This window comes from Aythya marila (assembly GCF_965140915.1).
Source record: "Aythya marila genome assembly, chromosome: 27".
Lineage (NCBI taxonomy): Eukaryota > Metazoa > Chordata > Aves > Anseriformes > Anatidae > Aythya > Aythya marila.
In genome coordinates, this window is record NC_139068.1 from 5,052,702 (window position 1) to 5,073,691 (window position 20,990).

At 45.2% G+C, this 20,990-nt stretch overlaps 1 protein-coding gene across 6 annotated transcripts in view; it reads left to right on the forward strand.

Annotated features, from left to right (window-relative positions):
* GATAD2A (GATA zinc finger domain containing 2A) overlaps positions 1-20,768 on the forward strand; it is a 64,047-nt gene extending 43,279 nt beyond the window's left edge. For 3 of the 6 annotated variants that reach the window (XM_082780004.1, XM_082780003.1, XM_082780005.1), the window contains 8 exons: positions 6,429-6,558; positions 7,074-7,205; positions 10,878-11,009; positions 12,143-12,310; positions 12,850-13,129; positions 13,994-14,283; positions 15,141-15,324; positions 16,236-20,768. In XM_082780004.1, the coding sequence (XP_082636130.1) occupies positions 6,429-6,558; positions 7,074-7,205; positions 10,878-11,009; positions 12,143-12,310; positions 12,850-13,129; positions 13,994-14,283; positions 15,141-15,324; positions 16,236-16,366 (1,447 nt within the window). In that variant the 3' untranslated portion in view covers positions 16,367-20,768. Of the gene's footprint in view, positions 1-6,428; positions 6,559-7,073; positions 7,206-10,877; positions 11,010-12,142; positions 12,311-12,849; positions 13,130-13,993; positions 14,284-15,140; positions 15,325-15,365; positions 15,398-16,235 lie in introns of all 6 variants that reach the window. The other 3 variants (XM_082780007.1, XM_082780006.1, XM_082780008.1) reach the window with 3 other exon arrangements.
* Positions 20,769-20,990: the final 222 nt, after the last annotated feature.

A 20,990-nucleotide genomic window follows, 5' to 3' on the forward strand; every position in this document is an offset into this window, starting at 1 on the left:
GATGTGTGTTACACACAAGTATGAGATACACCCACAGCTCTAAGCTCTCGCCGCTTGAAATTACATGTGAGCTGGCTTGACTTAAGCCACGGCTTGTTTGCTTAAATGAAAACTGCCAGGAGAGATGAGAATGAAGAGTTTGTAGGCATCCCTACAGTTGGTGCTTTCAAGGCAATCTGTCTGAACTCTTTATTTCCTTTAATTTTAGGTCTTGCTGGTTATGATTTGTGTGCTTGGGGAATGCTGCTCTGGAACCTCAGAATAATCACATTCTGCCTCCGTTGTATGGTATAATTAAAAATAACATCGAAGAGAAATTGTTTTGAGATTGTATGAAAGTTGGCCTAGTTGCTGTGCCCTGAATTTTCGTGTTAGGGTTTGGATGCTAAACGGTGCTGCTTTGAAGGGTTTTGAGTTTGGGATTTGTTATTTGTTTTGTTTTTAAGCTGGCCAAATCACATTTAAAACTTCCTAAATGGATGGATTTGCCTCTGAAATTTTACTATGTGTTTAAGCACATCAGAATGCAGTCTGGGTTGGCTGATCAAACTCCCCACTTTACTGGAATTAACTGGGATCGGTGCTAGTGCAGCACCAGTAATGGGCTCCTCTCTGCCCATTAATGGGACTGGAAATAAGGCACGGCCCCGTCCTTCACATCTCCTTCTCAGCTTATGTATGTTGCATCCAATACCCCTTGGTATGTGTTCTACCAAGGGATGCTGTAAAAAAAAAAAAATGATGCCAAAGTTTCTTGGGGAACTTTAATGTTTTATTTTAAATGCAAAGATATTTTGATTAAAATTTAATTTATGTTCAGAGGAAGGGCAGATAAGGAGTGAAGTTTGTTTTGCTTCAGTTTCACACCGCAATTGCTAGATCCATCACAACTTCTTTGATTCCTGTAGATATTATATCTCCAGAAAAAAATTCTCTCTTTTCCCTACTGCATCGCTTGTTCTTTCCTTGTTTGTCTTCCCTCCCTGCCAAGTATTTTTGGATGAGTGTATACAAGAGATTGCTGAATGGACTGAGGCAAAACTGCTGCATATTTGCTAACGTAGATTAAACTTCAGACTAAGTACTAGGTGTGATGCTTCCGTCAGTTACCTACAGACAGACAGAGGATGTTGGCATGCCACAGGATGAGGCTTTGTAGGTCTCTTGCTCTGCAGTGGGGAATTTCGTGATTCAGGTCAGTAGTTCTGTAACTTTAACAACTGAGCATCGCATCGATTTTTTTGTTTATTTATTTATTTGTTTGGAAGAGGGATTGAAAGGGCGTTTTAGAGCACGGATGAGCTCTGGCCTGTAAAAGGCAGCTTATTTTGGTGTAATACTGCTGGATCGGTGTGAACAAACGCACAGGCTGCTTTCTCTGATACTGGAGGTCTGCCATTAATGTGGCGAAGCTCGCTTCAGTGGGCATCCTCTGAGGTAAAACTTCTGCTGGAGCCTGTAGGCCATGGGCATCTCTTTTTCTCTTCCTGGCATTAAGTTTATAACTTTATTTTCCTTGGTCATGTATCATTGAGGCTTCCATCTCAAGGAAGGGGAATCAGTCAGAGAAGTCGAGTCCATGTCAAGATACCTTAGCCCTCGGGTGTATTCTCCTCAAACAGCAGTTGAATTCATCTTTTTCTGCCCCAGCTACGTGGAATCAGACCTGCGAGGCTGGATTCAGCCACCTGACCCCCTTTCCTTCAGATCGCCAACTAAATACACAGCATCCCTGTGGGAAAGCGGCTTTTTTGTTTGGTTTGGGTTTTGTTTGTTTGTTTTTTTCCTGGAGTAGTTGTGTGCTGAATTGCTAGAGGATGCAACAGGATCGAAAGGAGAACTCTTGAATAGCGTGGTGCATCTGTCCTTGTGCCCTGCAGTTTGAAAAGAGGGCATTAGAGGAAGCGTGGCCTTTTTCCTAGGGCACTTAGTGACTTAGGAGGTCTTTGTTGAATCCTTTACACCAACTTTCTTCAAGGTCTCTGGTAAATTGTGTTTTATGGCTGTGGATGCTTAAATAGATGTATGTAGCTGGGCAGCAGTGCTGTTTTCATCTTCTCGCGTAAAGCCCAAGTGATTGAGACAGCAACACTTATGAAAGCTGAAGTGAGAATAATAGAACTATGCCTTTATTTAGCTGAAGGATATGCCTGATGGCTTCAGAGGATAAAGGTCACAGTATCAGGGCAGCTATCCCAAATTATTAACTGCTGGTGGCAGTATTTTTCCTGAAAGTGGTGATATTTCCATTGTCTTTCTTATTTTGAAACATCTGTTTTAAATTTTTTGCTTTACACACAGGCTAACAAAAGAGTAGAGCAAACTCCTTTATAAAGGAAGATTGTTTTGCAGAGTTCTGGTCTACGTTTCTGGAGTTCAGTCTTGTGCCAGCTCATCCGCTATAAAATCGGTCATGCTGCTGAGGATATAAATCCAGTGATGGTGAATACGAGTAGTCTTGTTGCTGGGGTCAGCGTGTCTCGCCTTTAAAAGGCAGGCGGTGGCTCCCCTCTGCAGAAAGGACTTTTCCTCTGTGAGGTCTCGCATCAACAGGCTCAACTCACCCATTGGTGTAGGTAGGTGGGAGATGCTCCTAAATGTGGCTCTGATGCTGTAAGGATTTTATGGAGGTGTAATAGGCTCTGTACCATGTTCATCTCTGCCAGCGGATGGGTCGGTAGTGCTGGTTTCATAGGCTCAGTAGCAGAATTGGAGAGTCAAAGCGAACATCCTCTGTTCTTGGCTTCCTTTGCAGAGGATCTCAAGAGTGATAATCTTGATTTTGTTATATATACTTTTAAACTCCAAATGTGGTTGTTTCTAATCCAGGTTTTGTTAGACCAGCATCTTAGAATGGAGCTGTCAGGAATATCACGACGTGTCTTGCAAAGAGAAATCCTATGGCTTCAGGCAAGCCTTTAGATGAGGTCTCATCTCCTTCTGTTCTGCAGCTGGAGAGTAAAGGATGGGTTTTAATGCAGAGCTGTTATAGCTAAGGCGTTATTTCCTAGTTCCAGATTTCATGTCATGGTCCTACAAGATGCATTTTTTTATTATTACATTTTGGTGTGAAGCAGTGGTATCTTGCCATACAGCACTTTCTTTGAGCATTATTTTCTCCTAAATACAAGTAACGGACGGGCACGCAGCCCCATACAGCTCAGAGGGCTGCTTCTCGAGGCTCTGGTTGCTCCTTACATGGAGGTGCCATTGCCCAGTCCCTCCGAGGGACCTGGGGGACAGCTCACGCGGTGTCAGAGTGTCCCAAGAAGCTGTCTCGGCCAGGCAGGTTGCTCTCCATCCCGGTGCAATCGGCTGCTGGGATGTCTTGGAGCTGCTGGGTGGCCCAAGCTCGCCCTGCTTTCCTCCTGCCCGACCTAGGCACCAGTAATTACTTGATAATCTTTACTTTTTTCTCAGGCACAGTATGCTAATTGCTGATGAACTCAAACCTGATGACATTCCACTTGAGGTGTTTCATCACCTATCAGCACATGTTGTTTAACCAGTTTGGGATTAAGCGCTTTTTTTTTTTTTTCTTTATTTTTTTCTTCTCCCATCCTTGTGGTATCTTGAGAAACTGAGGCACGGGGCCAGCGAGCGTCGTCTTTAACCATCACCTCCCTCGCTGAAAACAAAACGAGGAGGCATCTGTGAGGCAAGAAAGCGACTCCGCCGGGGCTAATTTTGTGGTTTTCTCTCATTTTTTTTCCCCTCAAACACCACCAGGTGACCCTCGGCGTGGTCACCCGGGGCGAGCGGCGAGCCCCCCTGGACGCGGCGTGGCCCCGCGGGCCGGACCCGCTCCATTTTCTCTGCCGGCACCTGAGGCCCGGCCTCACCTCACAAAATGAAGGCCGGGCAGCACCGGCTGGGACCGGCCGTTGCCATGGTTTTTGCCGTGGCGGGTCACGTGCCCGTTGCCTCACGTGACCCAACGGTGGCCCCGCTCCCCGCAGGACCGGAGCTCGCCCGCGGCGCCCGCTGGGGGTCCCGGGGGTGCCGGGTGCCCCCCGGAGCGGGCTCGGACCCCGTGGTGGGGAGCGCAGCGAGGCCGGGGCCTCCCCATGAGTTGGGCTGAGCGCCAGCCCCACGGAGGCAGGGGGTTGTTTGTAAAAATGGGTCCGGAGTTGGCAAAACCGACACCAGAATGGCCACGTTGGCATCCGTGAGGTGTCACCGAGTGGCCCCGTGTGACACGGTGGCGTGGGGAGACCCCTGGCTCTGTCACTGCTGCTTGACCGAGGGTGCAAGGAGCCTCCAAAAAGCATCGCTGAATGTCACGTCTGCGGCTGAATAAAGTCCTTCAGTGCTGTGTTTGGGTTGTGATCGTGCAGATTCCCTCCACGTGGGCTGGTCAAAGCAGGGAGCAGGCAGAAAGGTCCCTTGGGGTTTGGAAACGGGCATGGTTTGGGGTGCAGAGCCGTCCATCCGCTCAAATCCCGCACGTACGGGGGTCTCGGCTTGCTGCCTGACCCCTGCTGCTTGGGAGGGACTGAGCCTGAAGGCTGGAGGAGTGAAGGCGAGCGTCCCTGCTCCATTTCCATCCCAGCCCCTCGCTCACACTGAGCCCCAGCTGTCGTCTGAGAAGGGCTCAGCAGCGAGAGGCTCCCTGTCCCCGTGCCATCCCTGTCCCTGTGCCGTCCCTGTCCCCGTGCCGTCCCCGCTCGCCACCGCCGGGAGAAACTTGCAGCGCTGGCTGCAGCTGGGTCTGGGCCAGTTACGGCCCGGCCGAGAGCCACAGGAGCCAGTTTGGTGCCTGGAGATGCAGGAAAAAGCTGGAAATGTTTCACCTGTGCCACTGCTACTTCTGAAACCGCCTCAGAGTTTAAACGATTGGGGTTTCCTGGCTCGCTGTGCCCTCTAGAGGACACTTCTACCTTCTGCTGTGTTCTTTCACTAAGACAGAAATCACATTTTAAAAGCTGCTTTTTATTTTTTTCAGTGTTCTGAACTGTTTTTTTTGTATCCAAAGTACTGTTTGATGTGCCATGAGTGAATTACTGGAGGTGTGTTTTACAGGGCTTATGGGGATGCACAGCTTCTTGGTGATGTTAATGATGCAAAGGGAATTCACACTAAGTTAATCCTTATTATCCTTATTAATTATTTGGTTCTTAAGATATGTGGGGTATCAGTTAAATCTAGGAACTGTTGTTTGATCTGAGGAGTGATCACCTGATATTTCAAAGTAGAGTGCTTGTATGCCACATCTCTTATTACTGAGCAGTACAAGCCACACTTAAATATTTGCTTAGTCTTGCTTGATACGAGCTCTTTATGCGTTTCTTCTAAAGCATAACTCGCTGCAAGTTGGAAGGTTCTCAGTGTAAACTTTATTGTTCCTACTTCTGGTTTTGGGTTACAAGAAAAACAAAACAATGCCATGTGTTACGTTCTCCTGCTATTCTTGCTGTCAGACCTTTCGCAAGCACTGTCATTGTTTCCTGGGCGGTGCACAGGGCTGTGCTGTCCTGTTTCCGTACCGCTCCTGCCAAACCTCTCAGCTCTCACGTGCCACACAAGGTTTGTGCTTTATGGTTTGAAATCCCAAAACCTGGTACTGAAGGTGTTCTGCTCCTGCCTTCAACTTCCACTTAAAACTTCCTTGGACAAGGACCCTGCTGCGTGTCCAAAGCCAGTACAGCTCTTCTTGCACGATAATCAAACGTGGTGGGGCTGAGAGGTGATGGATTGTCAGGAGTTTGGCTGTGAGGTCCAGACACTAAAGCACTAAAACCAAATAAAAAGCTAAAAACAACATCCATCTGGACGTGTTTCAGGAGTTTTTGATAAAGCTTTGCAGGTGTGTGTCTGTGTGTTGAGACTGTTAGAGGTTTCTGCTGTTAATAACAAAAGAGTTCAGTGGTGTTGATGGATGAAGAAAACTCTGCCATGAAGTGCTCAAACTGAGGTAAGTGAACATGTGTGAGCTGAGTCGTGTTTCCTTAGGATTCAGGCAAATATTTTGGGTGGGGAAGGTCATGATGTAAAAACCCTTACACTAGGACAAGGAAAAAGAGAAGAGGGGCTGGTTTTGCTTTGCAGCACTAAGTGACCTGGTGGCTTTGGACCAGGGGAGGCTACGTGGTCCTCCCCGTGCAAGCAGAGCCTTCACCCTCCACAATTAGCAGGGCTTGCCTCTGGCAGGGAATGGCTGGTGGAAAAGCTCCTGGTTTGAAGGAATTCTCCTTTCCTGTCTGTTGTGGCCACGTTTTGCCTCATGAAGCTTAACAGCACAAAAATGTGTCATATCTAGGAGGAGAATAGAAATGGATGGAACTCGTCTGTGCCGGGTTTATGTGGAATGTGAGAGATTTGGGAATAATCTATCAGGGGGTCATAAATAACGCTATGCAGTGTGAAGTAGTCGTTTTTGTTAGTTTGTTTTATTAACTCATTCTCTGTGTTTTCCTTCTGATTTGCAGTGAAATAAAGAGAGAAAAGAGAGTCCCCTCACCGGACGTTATAGTGTTATCGGACAATGAACCTTCTAGCCCTAGAATGAATGGTTTAACAAAAATAGCATTAAAAGAGACCAACACGGAGGCACTCATGGTGAGTCTGCTTGTCTTGACACACTTCTGAGTTTTGCCATCTAGAAGTAAGAAAACATTCCTCTTGTTCCTGCAGGGACACCTGTGATCAAAGGGTCAGGTAGATACCTGGTTTCCTGAAGACTGATTTGCAGGCTGGCAGTCTGGGAGCTGTTAAAGGCTGATGTGTCCCTTCTATTATTATTATTATTTATCTTTATTTCTTTAGGCTCTTACCTCATTATTTTTTATATGCTTCTAAAGTATGCTTTTTTAGGAATTGTTTTTTTTTTACTGAAATTTCTATTTGTGGACACAATATCCCTTATGCAGCATGGCATAACATAGATTCGTTGTCTGACTTCTATTTTTTCCGTGCTCAGTTTGTGTCCTCATATTGCAGACGTGTCAGTGATATTAAGACATACATGACAATTATAATGCTGAAAGTTCTTGTCGTAACTTGTATGGTATCTGTCTTTACCGTCTCCCCCCTCCCTCTTTTCCCATCCTCGATTGCCATACCTGGCCCTGCAGAAAAGCAGTCCTGAGGAACGTGAGAGAATGATTAAACAGCTAAAAGAAGAGTTACGGTTAGAAGAAGCAAAACTTGTTTTATTGAAAAAGCTACGGCAAAGTCAAATCCAGAAGGAGACCACTACTCAGAAGGTATTTATTTCCTTACAGATACGTGTCTTGTCTTCTAGAGTGGAGGAAAAAAATAAGTAACTGTGGCAGCTGCCATAACCTGTAGGACCCAAGAGAGTTCTCAAATAAAGCATGGCTCACTTCTCATAAAACCTTCCTGAAGTTTGTAGTGCTGTATCCCATTAACCATTCCTTCTTTTTGGTGTTGACAAGACCAAATGACTAGACAGTTTTTCTTATCGACCGTATGCAAAAGCTGAACATCTTTTGAGTAAACTCAGGGGCATTTTTGAGTGGAATGCACTCCAAATTACTAAGCACTGTCCAGTCTTTAAAGCAGCTTAGAGGTAGCTGGCATGAGTGTGCCTTTGGAGGAGATTCTCATGCATAACTTCACCTGTCAGCACCTCTGTTGAAGCATTTCCATCCCCACCACTGGGAGCTGTGACCGAGGGCCGAGCTCTGCTGTATGGCACAGATCTGGCTTCCAGCTCCCACTGCCTGCAGCCAGCCTGTGGTTATGTCAAGAAACCCAGGCAGCCTAAAAGGAGAGGCTCAGCCCTCCCACCCTGACCCCCTTCCCTTCCTCCCCACCCCTCGTATCACACGTGTGCCTTCCAAACTGCTGGGAGGACTGTTTTCATTGGAAACAAACCCAGAAAAAAGTCTGTTTTTTTGCCAGAGGAGCTGCCTTCTGCTTGTGCTGTTCACGCTGCCACCGAAGGGTAGAGGTGGAGGCAGGCAGAGGGGGCGTGCAAGCACCCCACGCGAGGCTCTGAGTGAATTGAGCACCTGTAACAATGGCAACTGAACTATTTTATGTTCCAGCCCGTGTGATGCTGACTTGGATTTTGTGTTGGGAGGGCGATGTGTAGGTTTTAAGTGTGCTTCACGCTGCAGATGGATATTAACACCTCTCTGTTGGCTGGTTTGGGTTGTTTTATTGGTGTCTGTCTCCTGGATGTCCGAGTGCCTCAGTAGATGGAATTAAACGCAATGCAACAAGTACCCACATGGCACAATTCCCTGCTGAGAGGTGAACTCTGGATGTTTGACCTAAGTAGGGAGAAATTCGTATTCTGAACTAAATATCTGAAGTCTTTTCCTGTAACTTTTTTCACTTTGTTATGCTTGAACTGAATTTGTTGAGACCAGCAGTAACGGTGAATGAGACTGAAGCAGGCTGCAGGCCGAGACTGCTAAAATAGATTTCTACGTTGCTGTGCTTTTGGTGTGGAGGCTCTTTTCTTTTTTTTTTTTCTGGTATAATCTTTTCTATACTTGCCTAATAACTTCTTCATTTAAATACGCATATTGAGGTGCTCAGAGGAAGAAAGGGCTGGGGGAGGGGGAAAGCCACGAGCCTTGAAGATTCTCTTACTAAGGCGCAAGGAGGTAAAACGCTTTTATTCCCTTAGCTTCTGTGATTCTGCTTTACACCCTTACACTCCTCTGCTTTCTTTCTGGTTTGTTTTTCCTCTTCCAGCCTGCTGGTTCCTCTGGGAGTGCTGTGGCCACCCCTCCGCCCTTGGTGCGGGGCACGCAGAGTGTTCCTGCTGGCAAGCCGTCCCTGCAGGTCAGTGGGAAGGGCCAGGCTGCCAGGTCTAGGGCCCGGAGCGGAGAAGGGTGCGCAGTGCAGGAGAGGCAGCCCCAGCACCTTAACGACTGGCATCCGGGTGGAATTTCTCCCTAAAAAGATCCGGGGCTAACTCCCGCCAACCCCACTCTTAAGCTTTTTTTTAAGAACGATTGGGGTGGGAGATAGAGGTAGGATGTCCCACGCAGGTAGCTCTTAAAAGCTCATTTTTCAGTGGCTGAGCATCCTTAAGGGCCTCATCCACCCTGCTGTGACATACGCACAGGTTACCGGTGCTAATGACCTCTGGCAAAAGAGGATGCCACGGAGTTCTGTCCTATTTCTACTGGGGTAACCTGTTGTCAAACCCTCCAGGTACCCAGTTGTGTCCTCAGTGTGATAAACTGTAAGAACTGAGCAAATCTAAGGCTTTCTTTTTTGGCTCGGTGGCTGAATGGCACACGATGGTAAGAAAGGTCTTGGTTCAGGCTAAATTAAGTGTAATGCTGGAAAGCCTTGGGGAGGGGAAAAAAAGCAGAGGGGATTGACATCTGTCAGCCTAATCTGCCTCCCGTCTAGTATCTTGTTTCACTTTTGGATTTGAGACATTTCTGGTTATTTACCATGGGCTGATTTGAAACAAATTTCGGAACTGTTTCAGCACATAATGCTTTAATTTGGAAAACTCCAGCTCGTGTGAAAAACCCCGAGCATGCTCTTCCTGAGGGTTGGGGTAAATTTGGTCTCCATTTAGGAAACGTTCCCAAAACTTAGAAAAATCTGCCAGTTTGAGTAATCTCTTCCTTGAGGCGAGTTGCCTTCACTGAAGACAGCACTTTCAGAGGAACTGGACCACGAGTTAAATCTGCAGCGAACAGGCAGTGAAACTCCAGTTGTCTGTGCCGTTTGGCAGAGCAGAGAGCTGGGAGCCAAGAATCCAGAATTCCAGTTATTCTGTCTAATTCGTGGTGTTTGGGCAAATTAACCTAACCTCCGTCTGCTTTGGCTTGACTGTGAAAACTATTAATTCCTGCGTGTAGCAGTTGAGGTAACATTTGGTCTTCGGTTGAAAGGCGTAACAGAAGGGGACCAAACTCCCCCCGTGCCTGAATATGCACGTGTGCACGCACATAATTCATGAAAATGGGAGCCTCAGTGTTTTCAGAAGTCTTAATTCGTGGGTGATGGTCAGTTTGGGGCTGGAATTAGGGAAGTGGCGAGCTGTGCAAAGCCACATGAACAGGACGGAGAGGTTCGGGGCTCTTTGAGCAGAGCCTCTCTGGCGAGGCTGCGTAGCCTTAGCGGTCTGCAGGAATGTAAGCGATGCATGGAGCTGTGTCACCTTTTATTGCACTGTGAGAAACTTTCAGGGTTTGATGCAGTCTGCAGCCCCAAAAACAAGGGCGGCAGTGTTTCAAACCTCTTTCGCTTGACTTCTTTTCTTTTTCATTTTTTTTTTTTTAAAAGCTTTTCTCCCTTTCCTGCCTCCTCTTTCCTTCCTGCACACATGCATACGCCCAGTCTGCTCACCTCCCCAGGTTCCTGCATCTCCAGCTTCTGTCTGCCTGTGCTTCTCCTTGAAGCCTGCCGTGTGTATTTCCCTGTTCTCTTCCTCCCCACACACAAAAAAATGAAGTTTTTGTTGGTTGTTTGCTTGGTTTTGTTTGCTTGCCTTGGAACACTAGCTGCGCTGAAGCCAGCCTGGCCATCTCTTGTCCCTACAGTCTTTGCAACCCTGATGCTCCAGACAGATGTTGCATTCATCACATCAGCCAGAGAGGAAAGCTGCTCGTGTTTTTACCCCATGCTTCATACTCCTGTTATGGCATGCCTCTTTTGGTGTCTTTCAGTACAGCAGTGCTGGAGCTATTGAATTTTGTGGGGGTGGCAGAAGAAAATGTTGTTGAGGGCTGCGCTTTACCTTTTGAATTCTGTGCAGGATGTGAGAGAACAATTCCCGAGCACGTAGCCTGACTGCCATCATGTCCTTACCTATGTCTGTATTGCTGCCTAAGATTTCAGATAGTGCTTTATTGGCACGCTAGGCAACAGAAGAGAGCATGCATATAAATGCACCAGAATGAAAAAATGCAAATAAACTGTCCTCTGTTTTGCAGACCTCTTCTACACGTATACCGGGCACTGTTATTCCTCCTCCGTTGGTCCGTGGTGGGCAGCAGACTTCTTCAAAACTAGGAACTCAGCAAAACACACAGATAGTAATGCCGCCTCTTGTCAGAGGAGCGCAGGTATTTGCTTTGTGGTGGATCTACTCTGTTTTTCTGGAATGTGTCTTACCTATTTTCCTTGTTATCCTCCTTGTCTGGAGGGATCTTGTGAACTTCTTGCTGGAATTTCTCGATACGGTTAGAGATCCTGCCACTGAAAGATCCTACATCGTTGTAGCTCATGCTTTTGTGCTGTCCCATAACACTCTCGGTGAACCATGAGAAAATCCCGTGGTGATGCGGGATGCTGCCTTTACCTGCATAGCTTCTGATAGCTTCTTCCCTCGGCTGCACCAGAGAATTGTGTGTGCCTTTATTGTGAAAGCTAACTTAGGGGCTTCCAGCTTCACCTGGCACTTAGGAGAGCAGAGGAAATTAAACACAATCCCTTACTCTTGCTTTTTTTTTAAACATTATTCTTTCTGTCATATCAATTTCACCTTTTCAAATGCTAAAACTCACTTTTTTCCCTCATTGTGTCAGTCTTCAGATTGAATAAGAGCTGCTGAAATGAGATAGTCAACTGGAAATCTGGAAGTGCCGCTTTGCAGGGACTTTATCACCTGTAACAGAAAACTGCGGTGTCACTAGAGGAGTAGGAAAGCAATGTTCAATTTGATACGGTCTTCTAGAAGTATGGCTTCTGTGGAGGACTGAGAAAAAATATTTCCTTGTTAAATGAGGATTTATTTTGCAGTGAAAGGTCTGCTTTTATCTATTGCATAGCCAGCACTAAAGAGGAAGGTAGAGCATTTGGTATTTCATTTTCTTTCTGTTCTGATTATGGAGAGAACCTCATTCTGAGAAATAGCTTTCCTAATGCCTTTAAAATGAAACAGGCTTAACAACTACACATTGGAAATGAAAGAAATTTGACTTGGAAACTTGGATTTTTGGCACAGCTCTTTTGGCCCTCACGTACGAGCGTCTCTTTTGATGCTGTGTTCTTCTTGTTTCATTTTGACGGAGGGAAAGGGAAAAACATCGCATTTTGACCCAAATGTTAATCGTCACGCTTTCTTTGCGTTCCCTGCCTTGCCTCATTTCCACTGGGTCACGTCATCCCATTTGATTCCCCCCACTTATTTCCCGCTGTCTAATCCTCCCCATCGTTCATGGCACCATTGCATCAGCCCATTTCTGTGTCTTCCCAGCAAATCCACAACATCCGACAGCACTCCAGCACGGGGCCACCTCCGCTGCTGCTGGCGCCACGGGCATCGGTCCCCAGCGTACAAATTCAGGGGCAGAGAATTATCCAGCAGGGGCTGATCCGTGTCGCCAACGTTCCCAACACCAGCCTGCTTGTCAATATCCCGCAGGTAAGTTTTATGCTGTACTTTGTGCCAAATTGAACTTTAATCCCAGAGGAACAGAGCTGGGACAGTTGTGATTACTGATTGTCCAGTTCCTGCATCTACTTGGCCCAGCCTGCTCTCATCTAACGGGTGCAGGTGCTTATTACTACAGTTGTCTTGCTCCGTTTTCTTCCCATTCTCTGGTCACATTCGCCTCCTGTACATAGGAATGAAGAAAACCATTACAGATTATTGGGAAGAAATACATATTTCAGTGAACTGAGTGTCGCACCTCATTTTGCATTTGGTATTTCAACATGAAACTGTCCCTTAGAAGGTTTTTTTTCCCCCCTCTCTAGGAGTGTAAACAGTGTTCTAGTAAACAGAGCTTAAAATGAGGTAGAGATAAAAATTTTAGAGATAATAAAGGCACCCTGCCTCCATCACACACCCCGACAGCCCTAAAGCAACCCCCATTTACCCTCCTGGGGCCGCAACGGTGGAGCCGGGGAACCCCAAACCATTTGGCCCTTGTCACTGAGCTGTGTCCTGTTTCCTCCCAGGCCTCTCCGACTTCAATCAAAGGTACAACTGTGACGTCTGCTCAGGCGAACGCTACTACGACCAGCGCTGCTTCTATCGTCAACTCCAACGACTCGCCAGCCAGCCGGCAAGCCGCCGCCAAGCTCGCCTTGCGGAAGCAGCTGGAGAAAACGCTGCTGGAGATCCCTCCTCCCAAGCCGCCTGCGCCAGAGATGAACTTCCTGCCGAGCGCAGCTAATAACGAATTTATTTACTTAGTTGGGTTGGAAGAAGTTGTGCAGAACTTGCTGGAAACTCAAGGTGAGATGGCGTTAAAAACGTGCCTCAAAGGTGAGGAGAGAACCGTTTCCGTCTGGACTTCATCAAAACAGCAGGCAGCAAAGAGTGTCAGGCTTTCCTGGATTAAATTTCCATAGTCTGTCTAATCTGGGATTAATTTTTGTTAACGGTTGTCGAATTGCTTTATTTAACTGTGAAATTCTAGGGTTTCACAATGATTTCTCACAGGCTATAGGCAGCATTTGTAAAGATTTCTCTAAAATACGTCGAGGACGGGTGATTTCCTATCACTCACTTCTGTGTCCATCACCACAGAATTCTCTCTGAACATTGTTTTCAGCAGTTATCTTTTAAGGATGTTCCTAGGGAGAAATGAGGTTGAGATAGATGGATAACCTGGGGAGACTGCCTCCAAACACATGAAAATCAGCTCTGTTGCCAACTTCATGTAGAAGGCAAGAGGAGAAATGTAGTTGATTAAAGACTGACTTCTTACCGTCTGTATTCCAGACCTCTTCTCTAGTTAATCAGCTATATTGTACCAATGAAGTAAATAGTCGAGTAGATTTTGCCTTTACAGGTAGTGTCACATTTTTTATAAATCACCTTTGTGGCAGCATAGTAATAATGCTAGTTTGTGGCATTTGAAATTATTTGAGAAGGGTGAGAAAATAAATACCTGCTGGGTGCAAGCACACACTAACAGAAACAGAGTTTAAAGGACATTTAATCATGAAAAAGGCTTCAGAATGAGGACAGTTAAGGATGGAAGAGTTGTGGGTTTTTATTATTTATTTATTCATGCTGGAATATTCTTGAGGGTTAAACGTAATTCATTTGTCAAAGCCAAAGATGAGCAGGACTAACCTGGCTGTGTTTCTGCAGGTAAAGTTTCAGTTCCTGTATCATCTCGCGAGCCCTACATGTGTGCTCAGTGTAAGACTGACTTCACCTGCCGTTGGAGGGAGGAGAAGAATGGAACCATTATGTGTGAAACCTGTATGACATCAAATCAGAAAAAGGCCTTGAAAGCTGAGCACACTAACCGACTGAAGGCTGCCTTCGTAAAAGCACTGCAGCAAGAGCAGGAGATTGAGCAGAGGATACTGCAACAGACTGCGTCTCCCGTACAGACCAAGTCAGACCCCATAGTGCAGCACCACTCGCTCAAGCAGGTGAGGCTCTGTCTGCAAGCAGCCACATCGTGGTGGTGATGGGGCAGGGCTCCCGTGGCTCCACGTGTGCTGGTGTTAGGTGTGCAGGCATGGAGCTTGTGCGTGAACCTGTTTTATTTGAGCTTCACAGCGTGTGCTTGGGTGTCAGGTTAAAACTGGGCTGGTTATAGCCCTATTCTGTCATACAGGGACTTGATGTGTCATTCCTCTGTACATGAAGAGCAGAGGTGATGTTTTTCTGAAGAGTCATCGTAATTATCCTGGGGTGTTGAGTTCACATGCTGCAAAGTCTGTTCCTCAACTTTTTTTAGGAGGTACTAAATGAAAAAACTTGCTCCGATGCCAAATACCCAGGAATAAATTTACCTCAGGTAGAAAAAAAAAGTCTGGTTGTGAGCCAGGAGCACGTAATGGTGCTTGTGAAGTTTCAAGGTAATGGGCAACAATCATCTCTGACGGAGACTGGTTCTCATACACCTTGTAAAACCTTTCAGTTGAGAGGAGATGGAAACTGCTTAAGTGCTGCCTGGAGTTGAAATAATCAAGGTACTGATTATTTAGGTCAGGGAAGTGGAGCGTTCCTGGTGTATGGAGGTGCTTACACAGCACGTTTTTGTTGCTGCTTTGCATTTGATTATAACTCCACGTTCTTACAGGTGCTTTCAGAAGCACAGAGCTGATTGTTGTTCTGATCTAGAGATGACTTGTACATTTGAAGCCCTGCAACTAATAACGCATTCCGGGTTTGGCAGAAGAAGCCAAGAAATGAGAGAGAAAAACAGGCAGTTTGGTCAAAGCTATTGTATTTGAAGGAGAGACACGTGCCGTGCCTGTCTTACCATCTGCTCTCTTGCCAGACTTCTAGCCAGATGTCTCGAGGCCCTGGAGCTCCACGGGGAGTGTTGCATGCATTTAGCCAGTCACCCAAGTTGCAGAATGCATCGTCTGCAGCAGCACTTGGGAGTAGGCCAGGTAAGCATGCTGAGAGACCTGTCAGCAAGGGCAGCGCTGCCGCCTGGAAGAAGACTCCCATCAATACAGGTAGATTTTTTTCTAAAGTTTCTTTTCTTTCTACTTACTAGCTGCACTCTGTCCAACAATCATAGTTCTTTGGGTAAGGATGCTTTCTCTTTGACACTTCCTGCATGAAGGCCTGGTGATGCCACAGCTCTGTTCTCCGTGTGGTTGTTGGCACTTGCTTTTGGTATGGTTTGTGCTCCTCGAAAGAGGCAGTCAAGTGCTACCTCATAGAAAGTGCTGCTTTACAGGGTTGTAAATAGGCTAAATAGATGTAATATCAGACTGTTTATCATTGACTCCGTATGCACAGTCAGAACCACACTGCAGGAGCTGAATTCAGTCGTTTAATTCTGACTGTGTTTATTACTCTTTGCTGAAAGCCACATACAATAAATGAGTATTTAGGTAAGGTTACAGCACATATTCCCAGCATTCCTCAGGTTTTGAACCAACTCAAGTTGTTGCTTTGAACAAATTGAGGTGTTAAATTCTGATTTAATCTTTCCTATATGTTAGGAATCTGACTTGAGAAGAAGCATTAGTTTTCTTACGTGATCATTAGGATCTCTAGGAAGGAAACTTTATTAGCAACTAGCTCTTCTGTGATCTACTTTCTTGCCCAATATTGAATTGATTTATTTTTTTTTCTCCTGACATTTTAATTTATCACGTAAGCATAATTTCATTGCAGAGAGCCCTAGTCTGCTCAAGTCTTCACTCCTGGTATAAAATCTTGCTCCTGTTTGCTTAGATGATTTGGGAAAATTTCATTTTCTGAAGGTGTCTGACCTTCTGTGTCTGATAGTGACTCACGCTTACCTAGCTAATCTGTTTTCATGTGGGCGAAATGTGAGTAGTGCTTTCTTGTCACTGCTGTGTCACCTGTTTTTGCCATACTGTGACACTCGTTCTTCTCTTTTGTATCTCCTCAGGTGGGGCTTTACCTTTTGTTAATCCTAGTTTAGCTGTGCACAAGTCGTCTTCAGCAGTAGACCGCCAGCGTGAATATCTCCTGGATATGATTCCCCCACGGTCCATCCCACAGTCCGCCACGTGGAAGTAATGCAGAGGAATGCCCAAGAGGAAGACTTTCCTGTTTCTGCCATCCTTTTTATACCACATGACAGTGGAATCTGCTTTAATCCCAGCTGGATATGCCCCAGGCTTTATAGGATGCAAGAAGACCACTCCTCATCCCATCGAGTGCTGCTGTCCCTGCTAAGAGAAAATGACACCACGTGGGTGGGAAAAGACTTGAGCTCATTTGGTTATCAGATTCTTGTGATTGACTGATGATGAAGGCTGTCAGGGAAGGGGAAGAATTCTTTTTTTTTTTTTTTTTTTTTGGCTTTATGTATTTAGTTTGGATTTTTTTGTCACCAGCACAAAAGGAGGACTAAATGACTCTCTGCCTTTGGTTTCGTTTATTAATAACTACCCAATTCACCACGAACACGGTGTTTGTTCGCCGTCGAGCATGGATGTCAGCTCAAGGAGAGAGGAATTTCAACCCGATCTTGCAGATGCATTTAGCGAGCCGAGTTCATGTTTGCTTTTCTTCCCTGCCCCTCCTCCAGCCAGGAAGGCAGTCTACAGATTATAATGTTTTAATGATGAGCTAATGATAAATAAGTGCAAACTCAAATTCCAGTTGAGTATGTTTTTTCTAAGGGACTGGCTACCACCAAAACTTGTCTGGTAGGTGGGAACCAGTGCAGGAGTCTCTCACTTTTGTTGGATTCTGTTTTGAATAGACTTTGAACTGTTGGTAGTCTAAAATCTAATTTACTGAATAGACAAACACCTTTGTTCAGTCTTTCTAATTCAGCGAAGAGCAGTTGGGCCTTTCATACGTTCCCAGAGACTTCAAAGCGAAACTGTTTTTTGATTATTTTCATTTTGGAGAGGTTTATCGTTTTGAGCAATTTTACTCAAAAAAAAAAAAAAAAAGAAAAGAAAAAAAATGAAAAAAAAATGGAAAAAAAAAAAAAAAAAAAAAGACCAACTAGGAATTCCGGAAGCTGCACGCAATCAGAAGGGGCGAGCGGAGGAGCGGGAGGCCCGCGGTCAGGTAGCGGGCTCCATCCTCCTCCCGTCGCTCCTGGTCGTGCTTGGTGGCCGGGCACGCGCGGGGCAGGACCGCCCGATCCCTCTCGAGTTCCGTTCTTCCAGGCATGCTCTCCTGTCCGTCACCGCAGTATTTCATTTTTGATAGAGCTTTAGGTAACCCTGCTTTAAGGACAGGTTTCTACGTGGTTTTCATAGGTGTCGGGGATTCCACAGGTTTCAGCCCAAATCCATCAGGTCCGGTTGTTTTCTCTTCTCGTCATCCTCTCTCCTTCTTCCCTGTGCTTCTCCCAAATTAAAGTTGAATTCAAGCGGCAGAAATCCATGCCTTACTACTTATGTTGCATATCAGTACTGGAAGTAGTGCTGATGAGAATTATTTGCAAAATTATATATATATCTATATATCTATATATAAAAGAAAAGGGGGGAGGGGGTACTACTCAGTCTCTATGCTGAATCTATTTTCTTAGCAGTCGCCGTTAGATCGAACTAAACCGATAACTGTGTAGGGTTGTCCCTCTTCGGATCTAACTATTGCATAGTGGAAACGAAAACTCATTCATTTTAGCCCCTGTTCTGTTGTGTGAATATCAATATTAGATACTTTGGAAACTGTTCGGTAGTCTAGAAGACCTAGTTTTTGCAAAATGGTATTTGTTGCTGTATAAAGCCCTAGAATTTTCAATTTGACTTCTTTTTTTTTTTGTTTGTTTGTTTTACAAATGTATATTAAGAGCTAATTGGGGATGAGAGGAATTGTTTTGGGGTTTTAATTTTTCTTTTCATTCCGAGATATTTTGGACTGGGAGATGTGGAGAGAGAAATTGAGTGCATTTTATTTTTGCACTTTGAAATATTACGAAATTGTTTCAGTTCCTTACGCGTGTGGAGTTTCCTTGTTTGTTTTTTTTTTTTTTTTCCTCTTCTGACAAATGCCTGTGTTATCTCATCACTGCTACAGATGTCCAGTACTGTTCAATGACCTGGGAAGAGTGCATTTGTTTAAAAAGAAAAAGCAAAACTTCTCAAAGTAAAATTCAAATGCCATTTGGGGAAGGCTGGGCAATTTCTTAGTGTGTTTTTTTTTTTTTTCAGTTTTGGGGTGTAGCTTCAGCATCTGCTGATGCTGGAAGAGGGGGAATGGAAAGAGGTGCGGAAGTATTAAAAGAGCCTCTTTTAAAAGCTATGTCAAAACCTTTTTGGATACTGCCAGTTCAGCGCAGCAGCTTGTAAATCTGAATTTCAGCATAATGGAGAGGGGAGGCTGGAAATTAGTCTTAAAACGATGAGAGAGACCTAGGGTAAGGTTCAGAACTGAAAACAAAAACGAGCCTGCACATACAGCCTTACAAACGTTGCTCCCTCAGCAGTGCTAGACCGCAATTAGCTTCCACATAACATCCTGCAGAGCCCCCCAGGTCCTATTTTATGCATCGGGGCAGAATTGTTTCAAAGGCTTTCAAAGTGAGCAGAAAACATTACACGGATATTAGGCCGCTGGGATCCAGACCAGTTTTGACATCGTTTTTAATCTGTGGTTCTTGGAGTGTTGCAGGTAACGTAAATATTTATTGCATATGTGTTTCTGCAAAGTTCTAGGTAAATACACCAGGAAGACTTGAGTGCTGTTCATGTGTTAAATGCCAGAAGAGTTGCTTCTTCCTTTATAGTCAGAATTACGTATTCAGTTGGGTAGTGTTTAACCAGGCTAGGTAAAGGTATCATGCTAGGTTTAGGTAGTTGTTGAAACACTTGCTGCAGTCTTTCCAGATCTTCTCCTCTTCCCCATCTGTACGTTACCCTTCCTGAAGGGAAAAAATAAAAATTTAAAAAAAAAAAAAAAAAAGGAAAAAAAAAAGTCAAGAAAGCTCAATTAGCTCGAATATTCAAAATAATGGTGTTATGGCCTAAAGGTTGAGTTGTTTGGGAATGGTGGAGGAGGGGAGTTGAGACACTTTAAAAGAACAAACCCTTGGTTTCTTTGTACTGCTGTCACGTCTGGGATTCCTGCCACCCTAAGGGCTACTCGTTCCTCTGCAGAGCTGCCCGTGCAGCGTGCGGGCTCTCGAAGAAAAGCCGCGTCGCCAGCCCGCTCCTGGAAAAACACCATTTTCCTTCAAGCTCCCTCAGAACAAGAGACCGACCGTGCTGCTCGACGGCCTGCGTGCACGGCGGCGGCGGCGGCGTGCCCCGGCTCCTGCTTCCCCGACCCTCCACTGCTTCGCTGCAAACTGCTGCATGAGCTGGTTTGACATTGCTCAGATGCTGCTTGCTTCCCCCCTCTCCTGGGGAGAGGGTTAGAGCAGCGTTGGTTCTTGCAAGCCATATAACCTTTCTTTGAGACGTTGCGACTACAAGATTTTATAATACAGTAATAATGACAAATGACTATTGTACTTAGATTTTAGCAACTTGTGAAATAAACCCCTGATTTTCATTTGAACCAGTGTTGCGATGTGGGAGCTGTGTGTTTTTTTTTGAATTTTATTTTTTTTTTATATAACCTAATTTATTGTCTGTTGGGTTTCTGAGCGCTGGCTAGGTGGCAGAGCTCCGCTCAGAAACGCGGCGAGTGGCCTGGTTGATTTATTTTTATAGCGCAGCCGACTCGGACAGCTTTTCCAGTTCGTGTAAAGGGTGACTTTGCTAATTTTTGTACTCGGGATTCCTGTAAATGGCATTCCAGCTGTGATACCGAGGAAGATTTTGGTTAATCTTAAATTCCGGATAGGTGGTTGATTTTTTTTTCTATAGGTATTTTTTATCATCGTGTTAGGAACCATTCATCTGAATTGTCAGACCTAGTTATTACATTTTTTGCTTACTAAGAAGAAAAAAAATTACCAAAGTACAGTTAAGGATTGAAAATGGGGGACTTAGGCTGTAGAAGGGAGCAGAAGAGAGAAGGCTTAGGCAGGTCTTACCAGAAACCCTATTTGGCTCATTTGTCACTTTCTCCTTTTGGAAGGAGGGGGCACAGAAGGCATTTTTTTTAATAATAAAATATATAAATATATAAATATATATATATAATGCAAAAAGACCTCAAGGAACCGCAGTAGTGTTTGTCTGCTTAAGGCAGAGTTACGCTGTATATTGCATTTAGGGAAATAACTTGCATTGTGCTTTTTTTAAAAAAAAAAAATAAGAAAGAGAATTTATAATCATCTAACAAAGGAGTGTAACAGAGTAACGTTACGCCAGCGCAGGGTATGTTTTTGTCACTCGTATTTATTGTGACTCTAAATCTTTGATAATAAAACGAAAACTTAAAAAAAAAAAAAAAAAAATCCCACTAAAACCTGATAGTCAGTCTCAATGGAGGAAGAATCTGAACTCGATAACTGTACATTGTATTGTGAGGGATTTTTAGTATTTGAATGACAATAAACAAATGGACAAACTCTCGCGTCCGCCTCTTCTTTCGGGTGGGTCGCTGGAGCGTGGGCACGCGCCTCGCTCCGTGCACGTCGCCTCCAGGGGATGGTGCCGGGCAGGGAGGCAGGGGGCTGTAGGTGGCCATCGTGGCTCCTTTGGTCATCGTGTGGTCGCTTGCCCCAAAACAGATGAGGATAGGAAAGGGGACAAGGAGGTGAAGTTGATGCTTTGAAACTAAA